Source organism: Python bivittatus, unplaced genomic scaffold (genome assembly GCF_059951505.1).
Source record: "Python bivittatus isolate LINGU-HERP-01145 unplaced genomic scaffold, Pbiv_v1 ctg000560_np1212, whole genome shotgun sequence".
NCBI lineage: Eukaryota > Metazoa > Chordata > Lepidosauria > Squamata > Pythonidae > Python > Python bivittatus.
This window is the reverse complement of record NW_028277083.1, coordinates 4,864,681-4,882,948: the sequence shown is the minus strand read 5'-3', so window position 1 is coordinate 4,882,948 and position 18,268 is coordinate 4,864,681. Positions and strand designations below refer to the sequence as shown.

At 41.8% G+C, this 18,268-nt stretch overlaps 1 protein-coding gene across 4 annotated transcripts in view; it reads right to left on the bottom strand.

Moving 5' to 3' along the window:
• Positions 1–16,524, bottom strand: part of USP22 (ubiquitin specific peptidase 22) — a 64,672-nt gene extending 48,148 nt beyond the window's left edge. Inside the window, exons 1-3 of one of the 4 annotated variants that reach the window (XM_088148033.1) lie at positions 15,656–15,791; positions 14,783–14,872; positions 2,822–2,954 (exon numbers count right to left, since the gene is read on the bottom strand). In XM_088148033.1, the coding sequence (XP_088004159.1) occupies positions 2,822–2,933 (112 nt within the window). In that variant the 5' untranslated portion in view covers positions 2,934–2,954; positions 14,783–14,872; positions 15,656–15,791. Of the gene's footprint in view, positions 1–2,073; positions 2,125–2,821; positions 2,957–4,141; positions 12,009–14,782; positions 14,873–15,655 lie in introns of those variants that run through there. The other 3 variants (XM_088148032.1, XM_015888076.3, XM_088148034.1) reach the window with 3 other exon arrangements.
• Between the last annotated feature and the right edge of the window lie 1,744 nt (positions 16,525–18,268).

Below are 18,268 nucleotides of genomic sequence, written 5' to 3'. Positions count from 1 at the left end.
GTTACAATGGCACTAAACGAATGATAGTTACGACCATTCTTTGAAGTTACTGCCGTTGCAGTGCTCCTGCGGTCACACAATCAAAATTTGGGTGCCTTGCAGCCCACCCACATTTACGACCACATTGCACACTTCAACTCCCCCCCACCTGCCTATCTTCCCCCAATCTCTGCCCTTTTGGCCACCCTGCACTCCATTACCGCCCCCAGCTGACCTTCACTTCCTCCCGCTGCTGACGAGGTGCGCCCAGCCAAGGCAGCCACTGGCCCTTTGCAATGCCTTCATGAGGCAGCCTTGTGAGGTGGTGTGAAGGGCCAGCAGCTGCCTCAGCCAGGCACACCTTATCAGCAGCGGGAGGAAGAAGATGGTGAAGGTCAGCTGGGGCGGCAGGGGTAGGCAGCAGTGTGCAGGGTGGCCAAAAGGGCAGAGATGAGAGGAGACAGGCATGTGGGGGGAGCTGAAGCAGAAGCAAGCGTGGCAGGGTGGCGGAGCCTCATCTGCTGAAGGGAGCTCATGGGCCTGGCCCAGGAGGCGGCAGCAGAACGAAGCCAACGGTTCACGCAGGGCAGGAGAAGCGTGAGGTCCTTGCCTAATGACCGGAGCCGGGACTACCGGAACTGCCATTGTTAAGCAGTGTGGTCATGTGATGTTTTGCCTAATGACCACTTCACTTAGTGATGGAAATTCTGGTCCCAATTAGGGTTGTTAAGCAAGGACTACCTGTATTTGCCCTTTCTTCCAAGGAAGTGTGAATAAAGTTCTCCCTCACTAGTGGATGAGAAATTGTAGCTATTTTGCAAGTGTCACAGTTGGGTAGAGTTTGGAACCTTAATTTCCCACATCCAATTTTAGCATCCCAGCCCCTGTACCCTTGTTCAAAAGAGGTAAAGAGATATCTGGCCTGACTTCATTTGCTATCAGATGGTTACAGAGATTATAAGTGATGCTAATGTCTGAAACATGGACAAAGTTCCTTCAGGATTCAAGATTCTTACTGTTGGCAAGTTTTAAGGTCCTGCTGAAAGGCAAGGAAGCTAACTAGCTTGTTTTTCCAAAGGACAATACCTTTGGAGCCGTAACAGTGTGATAATGGCATAACATCTGCGCCTCATGAGCTCAATTTTCTTCTCCCTTTTTTTATAACTTTTCAAAAAGCAATTTGAACAGTGAACAGTCCATCTATATGGCTAGATATATATTTGGAGAAGACAAACTTGTTTCTACATTGCTCAGAAATTGCACCATAGATAATACTTTCCACAACTCAAGGGATGATGGAGCAAGAGCTAACATAGCCAGAAAAATTGAGCTCTTTACCAAAGTTAATCTCCAGCTACCACAGAGATCAGGTGATGTACGAGGGTTTATTGCAAGGTTCAATACCAGCCAAATTAAATGGTTTACATGTAGAAGAACACAGAGAACAATTCATAATATAAAAAAATGAGCCCAGTGCTTATGAACTATGAAAGATGGTTGCCGGTTGCAACCACTGTGTAACAAGGTGGCAGATCCCTCAAATGCTTCTATTCACTCCTTCCTTCTTGGACCTCTAGCTGCCAGAACATGCAAATACTTCATTTTGGAAATACATATAACTGCTGCTGCTAATGATGTGCAGTTTGGTCCCCGGAGTTTCAATTTCTCTTTGTCTCCATGGAGACTGATGTTAGCTCACCAGAATCACTAACAGCTTCAAAGAATAATTTTTGTTCATTCTGAGATGTGCCCAGTTGAGAGTGAACTAGAAACAGAGCTGAGCAGTGACAATTTTGTAGTTGGGGTGAGGTTTCCCAACCACTGCTGTCAGAGAGTAATTGGATGGAGCCAGAGGGGCAGTGATGGCGGTAGCAGCAGCAACATCAGAGTAAATAGATATGGTGGCTGCCATTGCGACCATTAATGGACTTACTCTCCAATACAGAATGCATTAAGTATCTGAACCTGTGGATGAACAATTCAGGCTTCTTGGCTTCTAAGACTTTCCAAATTGGTATAAAAAATAAAAGGAATTATATATAATTATTTAAACAGTAGGGCATTTGCATAGACATGGATAAGAAGATGACATACTGTTGGCTGAATCCTATCAGGCTGAGCATCTGCCAATCCAGGAAGATGAGGCTAACAAAGTAAATACACAACAGTAAAAAGAAACCTACAAGGAGGTTCTATAGCTAAATCTCTATTTCAGTCAAAATATAGCAGTTATAAAATATGTAAATTGTAGATGGATTAATACAAAACCTTTGAGGAAAGGCTCTAGGTGAACTCAATAAAATATGCATGTCTTTATAGATAAATGAAATTTTGGACGTTAAAAAAAATCTGAAACTTGCCAAGGTGAATTACTATAGGCCGCTTGACTTTAGACAGGAAATTGCATCATTTAATAAATACCAAAATTCCATTCCAGTTAGAGTTGTATTCAGTTTCTCTATTTTCTGTTAAAATAAAATAAGAAACTCTTCAACTGGAATCCTTAGGAATTGCAACACTTTCGGTAATTTTTAATGATTTTATAATGATAAAATAGAGAACATAAAAATCAGAAACTAAATGTCATTTTTCTTTCCACTCAGCCTGCTCTTTGGTTATTTATACATATTTAGCCTCAATTAATCATGGCCACAATTACAGGGAAGCTTCAATATTACTTTAAAAAAAAAAACCTCCTGCATGGATTATATGAAATATTCTCCACAGCCAGAAGAGACAACCTGTCTGGGTTTATTCAATCTACACAGTATTTTCCACATTGTAAAGATCATGCCTTATTAAACAAGTAATGTTAATGCACGAATCTAGGATAATCACTTACCTAAGTTGTGTCGCTTTGCCTTTGCGTGCTCGTGAATATGCTTCTTTGTAAAACAGCCAAAGAAGACACAGTACAGGCAAGAATGAAGTCTGTTCAGATGGGCACCACACATATGACAGATGCACGACTTTGCCTGAAATATAAAAAAGATGTTTACTATAAGCAGCAAACATTGCATCATTTAAGTTTTTCTACTCTACAACTAGGTTTTAATTCTAGCTTAACTTAGATATTATTTCTATTTTCCAATATTAAAACAAAACCAGATGGATTGAGAATTCAATTCTAGCTATCAAACAAAAATGTTGGATCAAGAACTTGGTATTTTTTCCCATTGACACATGTTCTAAGTATATGCCTTCATTTGTATGCCCTGATTTATTAGGATAACATTTAAAATGCTATTGACCAGTAAAAGCAATTGTATAATATGACACCATATCCTTAATTAGTCAGCTGTTAAAAATTAATATGACTGCCGAGACATCCCCCCCCCCCCCAGCCATATGCCCACATGAAGAGGAACCCTGTAACAATATCAAGGTGAAAACTACAGGGTATTTAATTATTTAAACAGTTATTTCTCCCTTTTTACTAGAATGTAAAAGGAATTCTGAACAGATGCCTCTGACTCAGGACCAGGAAAAGAACAATCTGAAGTCTGTTGATTCAAAAAGGCAAGAGGAAAAGGCCTAGAATTTAAACAGTGGAGCTAAGCAGATGTTCTGGATATGACTTTTTCCTTATCTGCAGTAGCCGAGTTGTGTGACTCAAATCTCTACTCTCACCAAGTTCCTGAATACAGGCTTGAGTGTCTGGAGTATTGAGACTTATTGCTCTGTATGTGTTAATTCTGAAACTAGCATAACCTTAAGTTAATTCTGCGTTTCATCAAAATGCTAATTTCCTCTGGGGGGAAAAAAACTTCATTAAAATTAACTTGAACTTTCAATAAATACAAATTTAGAGAAACAAAGAAAGACCAAAATATGCCAAAATATGAAAATAGAAATAATATCTAGCATTGCTACTAACATCTTAGCTTTTTAGATGTTAGTAGCATATAGAATATAATGCCAACTAAAAAGCTGATCCAGGATTTTTTTTTATTTCAATAGAACATATTTACAATAAGCAGAAAGCACATAACAAGGTCATTAAGATATGAATCTGCCTTGTGATCTTCCCAAAAGTTCAAAAATGATTTGAAGGGGGCCTGTTGTAGCTGAGAAGGCTGAAAACAATTGGCCCGTTCGACTGTACTATTGGGTACAAGGTAGGAAGAACTCGTCCCTCTGCTGCCACAAGGCCACTGCTCACTCTTTGTAATGCTTCTGCTTCCAGTGCCACCAGGTATTTGAGGGGCAGTAGAATCCTTCCTCTTAATGCTGGTTTGTGAGAGAGAGAAGGCAACTCATAGCCTGAGCACTTATTTTCCAGATGAGGATGATGAAGAAAAAGATCTGCAGTATCACATCCTGGCCCTTGTAGCTTTGAGGTATGTGGCGCAAAGAAAAACAACTCCCACTCCTTTTTCCAGGAATTGCAAGCAAAAGTAGAAAGTATAAAAAGTTTTATTAAAAATAAAAGGGAAAATGAAACTTCCTTTTAACTTTAGGCAGCCACATGCAAGTACTACATATAGATGAATGAAGTAGGGATAACAGCATTAAGAGCATAAACAATGGCTTAAAGATCAATGCCCCCTAAAATGCTACAGGCAGAGATTCCCAGAGAATGAGGATCAGAGATCATAACATGAAATGCAAGAAGTGAGCTTATTTGGCACAACTGTAATAAACTTGAGATATAAAAGTTACTAGAAACAATTAAGCAGACACCATCACAATATCAAGAGTCCCAATAAGAAACCAATTCACACCTTAAGACAAATATAAAAAATCTTGCACAGAAATAAAAAACAAATACATTTACATGGGTGGGCCAAGATTCTCCATATAATACTGCAATTTCCAAAACTACACTGGTTACGTTTGATTCCAAATGCAATTTAAGGGGCTACTTGTCACCTTTAAAGCCCTTCATGGCTCCAGACCTGGATATCCACAGGACTGCCTACGCAGTGGCCTCTACCCATCCAACAAGATCGAGTAGGCCCCAAGGGGTCAACTGCAGGCCCCAGGGAGTCAAGCCTTATTAGTTGCAACTCTTCTTCTACGGCATAGTTTACCTCCAAAGATCAGACTAGCCCCCATCCTATTGAATTTTAGGAAGCCCATAAAAACTTGGCTTTTGAAGAAAACCCTGAAAGTGATCTGGCATTTATTATTGATCAGCTGCCATCATTTTATTTGTAATTGTACTTCTTATTTAATTGTATTTTTGTGATACTGCTTTGTTGTTTTAATCTTCTTACTGAAAAAAAGGAATGTAAGCCACTTGGAGTCCCTCTGGACTGCAGCAGCATATAAGCCACAGTAAATTAAAAAGCCTATTGAAAACATCAGGACTTTACTATCCTTATACTGTTATTAAATCACAATTTTTATAAAAAAATAGTAAATAATTAGATGCTAATAATAAGCTCTTATATAGTGTTACCTAGGAGTTTTAAAATGTATAACAGCTTCTATTTCTGATATTTAGCATTGCCTCTCACAAACTATGGTTTTAAAGGAAATGCTTCAAGCCTATAGTGCAGCACTAAACTGGGAACATTCCCCTTAGTAAATACCACCACTGTTTAGTGGCTTAACCTCTCAGATGAAGGAATATACTCACAAACACTATTTTGGAGACTTCTATATACCATCATTAGCCTTATTATAATAAGAAATCATTCACTGTTTCAAATGTCATAGGATTTCCATGAATAAACTAAGGGTCCTTGAATAATGGTTGGTATAGAAAGCAGTCAGGCAAAGAACCAGCTTTCATTAATCACAGGTCTGATTGTTTACTGTTTAAACTTGCAATGGAATCCTAAGCCGTTAGAAAGAAGACTCAATGCAGTGATGCTTCCTTGGAATAAGATTCTGGGAGAGAAAGGTGTTGAAAAGATATGCTGAGTTCAGCGCTCCTATCACTTTTTAGAACAGGATTTTAGGGTAATGGTATGATAAGCAATTATGTACACAATATCATACCTGTGAAACTGTTAGCATTAAGACATGGACACATTTTTAAAAAGCACAGGACTTCACTGAAGATTTCCTGTGTAGTTGTAAAACAGTCACTCATAAATTATATGTAACACAGGAATAGCAGAGAAATAATGGAAGATGGGAAATAATATTTCCATACTGCACCAAACGTAGTTCTAATTAGTGTGGGTCTTGTGGAAGTACAGTACAACTAAAGAATCTGAATTCCAAGATTCAGCATTTTTTTTAACTGGCTTTCAACAAATGCATAGTTGGGAAGATACATTTCTTAGTTTTATAACTCGCACAAAACATGAGCACCATGACATCTCTCAGAAACCAAATGGGCTGAGCAAGATTTAGCTGCCCTGAAATTTCCTTGCCCTCTCCTTAGGAGTACCAAAAGCAGAATTAGAAACATGCTCAAGTATAAACTTGCTAAATTATAATAATAGAATTCAGCTTTCCTTAGTGCAGAATTGTTCAAACATCATTAATGTGTCAATTAAAAGACTATTACAACCTGGTGCCCTCAAGGTAAGTTAGAACCACAAGTCCCAGAATTTCTAGGCACTGATCATCTGCACAGAAATTCTGGGAGTTATATTCTCAACTTATTAGGAGGATACCCAGTTGGGGAAAAGCATGCTAGATCATTTTACTGTGAAGCCTTAAATTATGCTAACACGAACTAGCGGTAGGAAGCTATGGACATATATGAATTCAGCACTTCTCTTAACAAGAACAGAGCTCTATCAGGATCTTTGTTCTGTGGAAAAGAGAAGTGAGAAATAGATGGGCCTATGTACTTATCTGAAAATCTACTTTACCTGCCAAGATTCGAGGTTATCTTAAAAGTGTTTTCTGATTCATACTGAGTTTCAGTTCTACTGCAATAAGCTATAGTAGGAATACAGCATCATATAAAAGCAACAGTTGTACAAAGAAACCAGAGTTCATTATGTTCCTAGCACTTATAAAATCTCTAACAACTACAATATGGACACAGAATGGGGTACACTAAAGAAAAGCAAGGACAAAATTGTTTTATATATTCACTTTCATTATCACATACATGCCAGATTTATCTTAGAGAATCAAACAATATCTATACTTCACAATTTATTCTCAGTATGGAAAAATGACCCACTAGCCACACCCAATTGCAGGAGGAGCCAGCAGGGAAACTCAACAGCTAAGACATGCATTAGGTTGTCCATGATGTACTAACATGGTTGCAGAGCAGACAAATATTTAAATAAGGCTGAAACAGCTGCATGCCTGTGAACTTAAAAGGAAACTTTCTGCATAATACAAGACAGAAAAATAGTTCAGGCTGCAGGTCCTTCTCCTTTCAGAACATTGTTTAACATACACATACTGTATGCTGACTTTATCCTGCAGTAGCCAATTTCATATGGGAACATGACGACTGCCAATAGCCAGTGGTATGTTCTAAGACAGATTATAAAAATTTATTACTTTACCTCATCATTCCTCTGTGTCAGCAAGTCATGACAATGTTTTAAAATATTCTATTAAGTAAAGTACTGATACAATCTTCAGGTACACGTGACTTAAACAGTAAGGCAGCAGGCAAAGTAAGTAGCCTTATTTACCTGACACTAAGTGGGTTGTTCTACTGCACTTTAATGCTATCCATGCTGCTAAGATGTTATTTATAAGATAAGATCATACTGCCCAAATGGTGGTGGGGTAAAACAGAAAGCTATGCTTTTGGGAAGCCTGCCTATTACTCCAAGTTGCATCTTTTCACTTACATGAAATGTAGAACAAACATTTAGAAATTCACTGCATCTTTTTTCAAGCAAGCAAACTCTTCAATTTTGATTTGTTTAAGCACTGTAAACTGTCTGCAGGAAATGTCAATTTAATTAGCCCACATCAAAGTCAGTGCAGTGCTACTAGTAAAAAAGACAGCTGGAATACAGATCTGATATGAAATGATTTATTGAGGCAGCACAAAAGAGCAAAAAGAAAACAGGTTAACTCCATACTAGAAATGTCTTTTAAAAAGAAAAGGAAACATTATGCCATTTACGTTGAATTAAGGCTTATTGAAGGCTTTCTATAGCATAATGCTGCCCTCTATTAGTTGAACTATCCCTTTCTGGCAACCAGAAAACTGTAGGATGTTACCTTTAAAAACACAAAAAGGAACAGCAATAAATCCAAAATCTCAGTTCTTAAAACTCCAGGAAATAAGCTTCTAGAGCCTTACTCATTGTTTTATTACAGGCTTGGGTAACATAACCCTCCAAAGTATTGGTTAGTGCAGTAAGGAAGTGCTTTTCAACAATACAGCAATACATAGTCATAATATATGGTATGGATGAGCAATGTTGATCTATCATGTTGATCTCTGGGGATAAGGAGATATACAATGATGTTACAGGAAGATCCAAACATTTCAACTGACATAATGGAGATTAAATATGTTATACTTAGCATCCTAGTGGTATTAGTCCAAATTTTGTCTTCTTTTAAACAGTACTAAATATTATAATACATGTGAAAGAATTAAAAACAGCCATTACCAGTTGAACGTTTACTACAATGGACACACTCCCCCTTCCCCCGCAAACACAACTGGACTTAGGTATACCACACAGAGCTTCTGTACACAGGACGTAAACAATTGCTATAAGTCTGCTGGCTCTAGAATATGTTATGACTGCAAATGATGTAACAAACTGTAATGAAATATGAATTAATAATCCTGAAGCTTATTCTTAAGAATTTATATTCAGCATCTTCAAATTCTCTAGAGTTGTGACTTCTGTATCTATGTCCTCAAAAAACCTTTAAAAGTTTCTAATGTGTATAGCCAAATACTAACCCAACTGCAATACTTTGAGTTCATTAGTTACACAAAGGAAATAAAATCTGAGATAATACTATTTTAGGCGCATCCACTCAGACTGTCATGCAACTAAGGATGGCCAATTTCTATATGGTCAGAATGAAGTCACTAATATGTAACAGTAGTTCTGGAGAACATAAATTTCAGCCCTGCCAGATCCTAATGCATAAACTCTACAGAAGAAAGCAGTAAAGTGTGAAAACAAGACATACAGATACCTCTTTGAAAATTATTTCTTTCATTTTAAGCTGACTACAGGAAAATGATTATATTTTAACAAACAAACAAACAATCTAAATGACCCATAGGAAGTGGAAGCCGGGGCAGGGGGGCGGTCAAATAGGACCATTCTCCCAGCATATCTAGCCCACACATCTTCAACTTGTTACCATGCTTGTGTTATTGTAGATTCAAAGTGGTCTGCTGTGTTCAGGATAAATTTTAAAGCAGGAATGGGCCTCCTGTTGATGGCTAAGCATTATTCTTAATATTCTGGGGAGACTGAGTACTGTCCCATGGGTTGAGCCGCTTCATATTTACGAGTGGGATTTGATTTTGGGAAGAAGTTTGAGGAGATTAACTGGGACAAGCCTATTCTAGAAGTTACAGTATACTTTATTTATTTATATATCACATTTATGTAGCCGTCCATCTCACACAAAGTGACTCTGGGCAGCATACAACAATTAAATAAGAAATAGATAAAAACAATCATTATAAAAGATAAAAAAGTGATTATTAAAATCCAACATCAGAAAGTTTAAAAAATTTAAATTTTAAAATATACAAACCCCACAGTTTACATGAGTTTCCCAATTCAAGATAGTGACAAACTGTATTGCCAGTTTTCAGTAAGAATGAACTTTATCTACATTGACAGAATAATTTTAAATGTTAACAGATTTAGAAAATAAATGCTTTAAATTAAGGAATGTCCAGCTTTATTTCTTAGCTACTGTTTCATGACATTGTACAATAGCCTCCAATCAGAGAAACAATTAAAATCAATTTAAAAGCTAACCAGGAAGTTCTTTCTCTAAGTAATTGTTTGGTCAACGAATCCTGTAGGTTCATTCATCCGATGAAAAAACAAAAAAGGAGAAAAGGACTAATTTTTTAACAATAACTTTCTAGGAACAATGGCAACATAGTTAGCCTTTAAATCTGAATTCTGCATGGGCCAGAAACTTTTAATGAAAGATGAGAATTAGGGATTATCACAACTGGTCCATAGCAACTTCCATAACATTACTACAACAATCAATTCCATTTAACAGGAATAATGACCCTGGAAAAAATTATAGAGATAGTCCCCAGTTTAAGAACGAGTTCCATTCCCAAGGTCTGTCCTTAAGTCGAATTTGTATGTAAGCTGGAACAGTATTACTGTATATTACTGTGTAAGTAGTATTGTGTAATGAACTCAAACCATTATATATTTAACACGAACCACTGTGTATTTAACTCGAATTTTGCTACAATAGGCTCCGTTCTTAACTATGGGTTGTCTGTAACCCGGGCGTTCTTAAACCGGGGACTACCTGTATTAATAAACAAGATATAAAGTTGTCAGTCTCCCTGGTATGCAAAAGTTCCACAAAGTCATACTCTTAACTGCATATTTGAACATGTAAGCAACTGAAGAAAACCATCGTTTATATACAGATATTTAAATGGACATTACAAGTAAACAAGAAATGGAACAGATGATCAAGACTCAAATAGGAATCTTGTACATTAAAACAATCTGCTCTACCAAATGTTTATAATAAGTTAGATGCATGAATGCTCTCTCCTTCTACTTTAAAAGAAGACACTGTGGAAGACATCAATATTCATGAAATGTTCACAGCAACAGATCTCTAAAAAATTCTAAAAAGAATAATTATGGCATACACAATGGGCATATTTGATGTGCTAGGCAGTGAAAGTACACTGCCTAGTGCATCATATTCTTCACATGCTAGGTGGGGAAATTTTAATCCTTCTCACCAAAATCAGATATCTCATCAAATAATAGTTTATCAAATTAAATGGGAAGTTGCCCTTATTCTCACCCCATAAACTGTATCTGATAGAAACATTCAGAACACACAGAATATGAAGACAAACTTCCCCACAAATAAGTAATCTTACAGAAGGATGCAGTCACTGAAGGACCTAAATCTCTCCATTCCAGAAAGAAACACAAATCCTGGAAGCTATAGGCAAACAGGTTAATTTAACTCATCTTGCTCCTTCCTGTGCAGTTTCTAGTCAATTCGATTTACATTACTTTTCTGATCACACAAGCAGCAGGATATTTTGAGTGTCCATAATACTTATCAACTTCTCAGGCCTCACTTCCATTCCAGTAAATTCATAACTTGATGTCCACTCTCATTTCACTAAAGATGTAACATTCCCTTGTTTACTTACTTTCTCTTACAAGAATGGGACAACTCCCATTCTTGTCTCTAGTTTCCCAATTTTTAAAATGCTTTATAACTAAACAAATCAATCAGATTCAGTGTTATGCCCCAAGCCTATTACCTATAACAAAGCGCATAGTTGGGTTACACAAGTAATACATGGATTTTCACAACTGTCACAGAGAACCAAAGAAGACCAACTGAGCTCAGTTCTTCCATTTCAATGAGTAGGAATTAAAATAGAATGCTCCCTTATATCCTTCAACCAAATTAATCTGATTATACAATAACAGTGAAAACCACTTATTATCAAGTGAAGAGAAAAGAAATAGCTGGAAACTAAATAGGAGGCTAGAAAGTTACGTGAGAAAAAAACATATATGTGCAGAGCTGCACTGATACAGAAAAAGGAATTATCTTAGGCAAGAATAGGTAAAGAGTGCAAGATAACATGTTTATGATGAGCTATTGCTTTAAAGGTTTCCATAGTGCAAAAAACTCCTAATTTTAACATCTAAAATACATATGAATGAAGCCACCCACTTGCCTGAACTATAGCTGTTACCTTCTCTAAACAATTCTGAGGCAAAATTATATAAACAAGAGTAAACATTGTCATTTTAATCCTAGGCTGTTGGTGCCGAACAGACACAACATAATCCTCAATTCGTAATTCATCTGTGGTTTATCCATGAACAGAGAAAGTTTCCTTAAATTTTTAATTTTAAGTACATTTTCATACCTGATCCAGTAATCCTATGCTATTTTCATTCCTGATGCTGAATCCTATGGTATTCCAGCTCAGGTTAACATTACCAGCTACTTCCACTACATCAACAGAATTTAATAACAAAACCATTTTTCTCATATGTCTCATAGAGAACACTAAGTTAGAAGCAGTAGTTAATAAATTTGTCATAGGTCACCATGTGAGGAGCAACCAACCATTGGTGCAGTATAGATATTATATTAATTGGTGAAATCTGGAAGTGATTATATTATGTAAAAAAAGAGAAAAGCATAGCAGCATCTTGAATTTCTTTGTATCTACACAAGAAACTATACCAAAAAAATCAGGATTTTATTTATATATGTGTGTGTGTGTGTGTGTGTGTCAAAAAGGATTTAGGAGGATAAGTAGAATCCAACCTAGATTGAGGTTACAAAGTGATCATACAACTGGTATATATCTTCAGGTTCCAAACTTAGGGTGTCAGCTTCAGATACTAATCTGGACATCCCTACAGGGCAATGAAGCTAGAGCTGAAATAAAATGAATATTTTACATAAAGAGGAGGCTGGAATACAAAAGGATGTTAAAACGCCTTGCTATTGTTTAGAATATGCCAGATAGTACTGGCTGTTTCTACTTCTAAAAAAATCAGTGTATATATAGTTTAAAAAAAAATACAAGAAACTTACAACAATAGTAGTATAATTATTTCTGTCTCACAGGTGGCAGCCACATAAAATTTATGCATTTTAAATAGCTAATTTGGTGTGTGTGTGTGTGTGTGTGTGTGTGTGTGTGTGTTTTTACTATGACTTCAGTTGTGGTAGAAGCTAGCCTACAAAAATCCTTACCATCATCTCTGCAGCAACACTACTGTTCCCATTTCATATTGCAAGCAGACTTCCAAAAACTATCAAAGTAATTATTATCCTGAGATGGAATATTGTCAATAATCTAAAACATGATGCTAAGAAGATGCAGTACACTAAGTATCCTTATGAAAGATCTGAGAAAATATTTTTTTGAAAAACAGGCCTACCATTACTATCTTCTCCTTGGATCAAGCACAGATTTTCTGAAATACCAATCAGAGGCCTTTTTAGATACAAGCCATAAAGATAACCATGCAATACATTTGTTCCAGATGTCGGCCCTTACATTTCTTAAATCTGTGAAATTATGACATCTTTACCACAATGCATATGCTGCCAATTTAGTTTTGTAAATGCTTACTAAATATTACCATGACAGAACAAAATAAGAAACAACTATTCTGAATGTTCTGGCCTGAGATATATCTGTATTCTCAAAATAGACACTCTGACTCGTCAGAAAGAGATTGCTATTATACATTCTAAGCACACTGCAGTTCTTGTCATGTAGTGACTTGCACTAACACTGGCATGAACAAAAAAATTGAAGTGAAAGGCAGCCTTCGTTTTCTGTAATATAAAGAAGTAATGGATTGAGAACTAAGAGAGGACAGGCATACTGTATGGGGAAGAGGGCAGAACAATGGAAATAAAAAAGCAACACAATACAGTAACAGCCTTTCAAAAAATGTAAAGCAATAAGCTCTGTAGACAACCGAGTGAGAAACAAAAACTGACCCCTTCTGCCCCCTTCAGTTTAGCTGGATATCAAGATGTTTAAGATGCGAGACCCAGAAATAAAAATGGGAGGTTAGTCCTGAACATCAAATGAAACAATTTTTCATTTATTCACTGTATAATCCACAGTAATTTGCTTTCTTTTGCCAGCACTGGTTTTAGAGTTTTCGTTACTGCGTTTTATAAAATCAATACTCCACACTACAGCAGTTATATCAGACTTCTACATTATCTCCTCTCTCACGGAATTCTCAGTGCTTGAATTCAGTGCTACCCCAGAGCTCACTTAAGCTGTTTTTCTCTATATTTGTGTACCAACTCAGATAAAAGCAACAGAGATCTTTCTCACAAAGCATGGTCTTCAAAATTCATATCAAGATATCTAAAAACATCCTTCAACAAAGCAATATTAGATAGCAAGAATTATATGCTCGAATTATGAATGTCAAAGTACACCAATTATTTCAAATGCTAAAAGAAAAAACTAGCTGGATTAACAGTATACATACAAAGATACTTTATAGAAAGGCTTTGATGCTTCAGACTGGATGCAGGGATCTGCATGTATGAAACCCCTATAAAAAAAGCACCACATAAAGAAATCTGGACAAAGACCTTTCCCTTACAATATGCATTTGCCATCTGCAAGAAAAGGTGGGTATTTTCTGAGGGGGAATGGAGGGAATCAGAGTTTTTAAAAATGGAGCCCAAGTCTATGATCATTCTGTCCTATTCTTCTGCATGTGCAGATTTACCTGCCAATTAATAATGGACACTTCTACAATCTAAGTAGGGAGCAACTACCAAGGCCCCCAAATTTACCAAAACTTGATTTTATAGATTAGGCAACTTGTTTCAGTTTTACATTCAAAAATATGCCTGCCCTACAAATATTTACCACATGGGCAACCACAACCACCTAAAATCCATTTTCCTGATGTTTCAAATGACATCTACATGCAACCAACAATCTCTCTAACATTCTATTCTGCCATACATTCTTTTTAACTTTGTACATTGGAATCTGACATTTATGCTGGCTTAAACTGGCTCCTTAAAAAAAAACCCCTTAGTCAAAAACCAGAAATTATAAATCATTTCTTCCAACAGCTGCCTTTTGTATTTTGGGTTTATTGAGTCTGCTCCTCTTCAATACACACTCTTGTTTTCATGGAATGCCGTGTGTTATGTTATAGGTGAGACCGACTCTGCAACCCACCACTGGCTGAAAGACTAGTGGGCAAGAAATCCATGTTTAGGAGAATGGTCCATCGTCCTTCCCGGTGCATCTTTGACGGTAATCTATGCGCTGAAACAGACCTCCATTAAGCATTTCCCTTCTCACTTCCTCCGCAACCCACGGATTACGTTCCCCCCACCCACTTTTGCCGTGGATGCCCGTATCTTTCAGAAAAATCCCTGCTCGCCTAAAGCGAGGCGCAGAACTATTTCCACCTATTGTGTTGTGGGCAACCCCGGCCGGCTTCCTCCGGCTGCCGGGAAACGCCAGGTCCAGCCGCAGCCGCTCCCCCTTCCGCGCTCCCCATAATGGACCCGAGGCGCGGCGCGACCCCCCCGACCGCACCCCTTCCTCTTCCCTTCCTCCGCCTGCGCGCTCCCCGCCCACCTCCCCTCCCACGCAAAGCCACCCACGGGACGTTTGGGGGGGAAGAGAGAGGGGAAAACACAGAGAGAGAGAATTGGCGAGAGCCCCTTCCCCTTTTCGGGGGGAGGGCCCGCCTTCTTCCCCTGGCCGAGCAGACTCCTGGAAACCGGGGGCAGCCCGAGCAGGCCGGGCGCGCTCTTTGGCCCCGAGAGCTCCCGCTCTGCCCTCCCACCGTCCCTCCCCCTCCAGGCGGGCTCTGCAGTCGCCCGATTCCGGGAAAGCCCTCCCGCCCTCGAAGACCAGCGGCAGGAGGAAGAGGAGGCTGCCGCCCCTTCCCTCCCTCCCCCCCTCCCCAAGCCATGAGGACTAGAAACGCGCCCGAGCTGCTGCAGGCGAGGAGGGGGCGCCCCGCCCCGCCGAGCCCCGCGGGACCGGCCTCTTTCGGGGAGGGGGCGCCCGCAGGACGGGCGTGCGGGCGGGGCTCACCTTGCGCTTCCTGGTCTCGGCCGAGCCGCTCCACACGAAGCACTGGTAGATCACCCGCAGGTTCTGCTTCCAGTTCTCCACCTTGAAGCCGGTCACATGGCAGCACCCGGCGGCCGGCGGACTCATCTCCGACCCCCCCACATCAATCCGCCCGCCCCGCCGGCCCGGCTTCGGTTGCTACGGCGAGGCGGGGGAGCCCCGCGGGGCTGCGGGGAGGGGTCTCGGGGAGCCCCCGCCGGTGGGGGAGGAGAGGCGGCGGCGGCGGGTCCGCTCCCGCCGGAGGGGCCACTGCGGGCCGCCCCGCGTCCCTCCCTCCCGCCCTGGCGCGCTCTCTCAGGGCGGCGCGGCCGACTGCAGTGCCGGGGAGCGGCCGCCCGCCGCCCGCTTCCTCCCTCTCCTCACCGCCGCTTCTCCTCAACCCCGCCCCCGGCTGCTGCCGCCGCCGCCGCCGCTTCGAACAAAGCGCCGACGACGGCAGCGGCGGCGCACAAAGCTGAGGGGAAGGCGGCGGAGCGCCTGAGGAGAATCTCCCGAGGAGAATCGCCGCCGCTGCCGCCGGGTCGCGCGCTACTACCTCATGGAGGCCTCGGGGGAGGCGGCGGCGGCGAGGGAGAGGGGGAAGCCCTGGCAGCCGCGGGTGTCGCGGCGGTGGCGGCGGGCGGGCGGGCGGGTGCGGAGGGGTGTGTGCTGGTGCCGCTGCCTCTTCGCCGCTTCCCTCCCCCGAGTCGAGCACGGCTCTCCTGTCTCTTTAAATCGTGCCTCGTCGCCGCCCCCCCGCCGCCCTGAATGAGCCCGTCCTCGGAGGAGAGCGCGCGCGGCAGCCTCCGCTGAAGCGCCGCCGCCGGGCCCGAGCGGGACAAACCAATTGGGAAAGGAGCGGGGGGGGATAAGGTAAGGAGGAGGAACGGAGGGAGGGTGGGAGGAAGGAGTGGAGAGAGAAAAAGGGAAAAAAAAAACGTCGGCCCTGAACCGCCAGGAGGGCCGCTGATTGGCGGCGCGGGGCGTACGTCCCGTCCCTCGGCCGCTTCTCATTGGCGGGCGCCGCCTTCCCTTACAGCGGGATGGAAAGGCGGACGCGAGAAGGGGCGGGTTGAGGGCGCCGGGCCCTCCCTCCGCTGCGTTTGATTGACAAAGGAAGTTCTGGCGACGGCGAGAGGGGAGGGGGGAGGCGGATTGGCGGCGCCGCCCGCCGCTCTCCCGGTCTAAGCGGCGTGCGCGGCGCAGGATTGGCTGGGAGGAGGGTCACGGGGGCAAGCGCCGCCCCCGCGGAGCCCAGTCGCGACGGGAGGGGGCAAGCCAGCCAGTCAACCAGCGGGCAGGGCTGCTGTCACATCCGCTGGAGTCCTTGCAGGTTCTCGGTTACCCCAGCGAGTCCCTGCAAGGAGGGCGGAGCTGCGCTGGCTCAGCCTGGTGCGGCTCGATTGACTTTGCTCGGAGAGCGTGCCCAGCCCAGATTCGTCGGCCGCAGAGCCCGCAGCTCTGCTGTGCGGCTGCGGGCACGTGTCACCCCCCTGGGCTGCGTTCACACGACCATCGGATCAGATCGAACCTGGCAACGCCTCCGCCGAGCCGGTCCTGAGAACGCAGCCAGGGAGGTTTGGGGAGCGGATGCGTGCTGGGCCAATAGGCTGACTAAGGAAACCGTGGGTCGGCGTAACGTGGGAAAGCAGCCTTCCTTCGACTGCTTTTCAAGGGCAGCGCCCTTGCTTTGCCTTGCTTTCCCCCTGTGGGAGATGGGTTTGTTTTCTCCACTGGATGAGGGAAGATTCTTGGGGTTTGTGCCCCCCAGTTGGGCATTTGGAATTAAAGCACAGCCTCTGCACTGGGATGGTGCCTGATCCATTTTACGGGGCTCCAGTAGATCAATGGGGATTTGCCCCCCAATTTGGTGTTTCAAGATGTGTTGGACTTCAACTCCCATGGGCTTCAAATTCAGAGGAGTTGGTCCAGAGGGCCGAGGATTAAATGTAGACTTGTTCCCGCTGCAAAGAAATATATATGCTCCCAGGAGTCACTTGATAGCAGCAGGGTAGAGACAGATAGATATACAAGTCCTTGTTTAGTGACCACAATTGGGACTTGCAACTTGGTCATTAAGCGAAGCAGTCGCTGAGTGAAAATGTGACACTGCTTATGATCTGACTTCAGCTTTCCTTTGCTTTACAGACCTGTGAAGGTTGTAAATGTGAGGATTGGTTGCAAGGTTACTTTTTCATTACCGTCGTAACTGCAAACAGCCACTAAACAAGGAGTACTAATAGACAGACAGACAGATAGATAAGCTGAGCTCAGCTTTGGGAATAAGCAAGCTACCAATTAAATGAATAATACAGTAAGTTATGGTTAGCCTCATAACAATTTTTTAGGCTACATTCAAGCTGCGACCAAACTGTTTTGGCCAAGTGTGTTGGGCAAACCCGGCCAAAAAGTGCTAGGACACTTCAAAAGTCACTCGTGCTCTTCTATAAGGATTCAGGTGCCTGATCCCCCAGTTCCAACCACCTTCCCTAACCTATGAGCAAATGGAGCGCCACGTGCCGTGGATTTTTCACCTCCTGCTATTAAAGGGTAAGAAAGAACTGCATTCCAATGTTGGAGGGGCCACCCAACAAT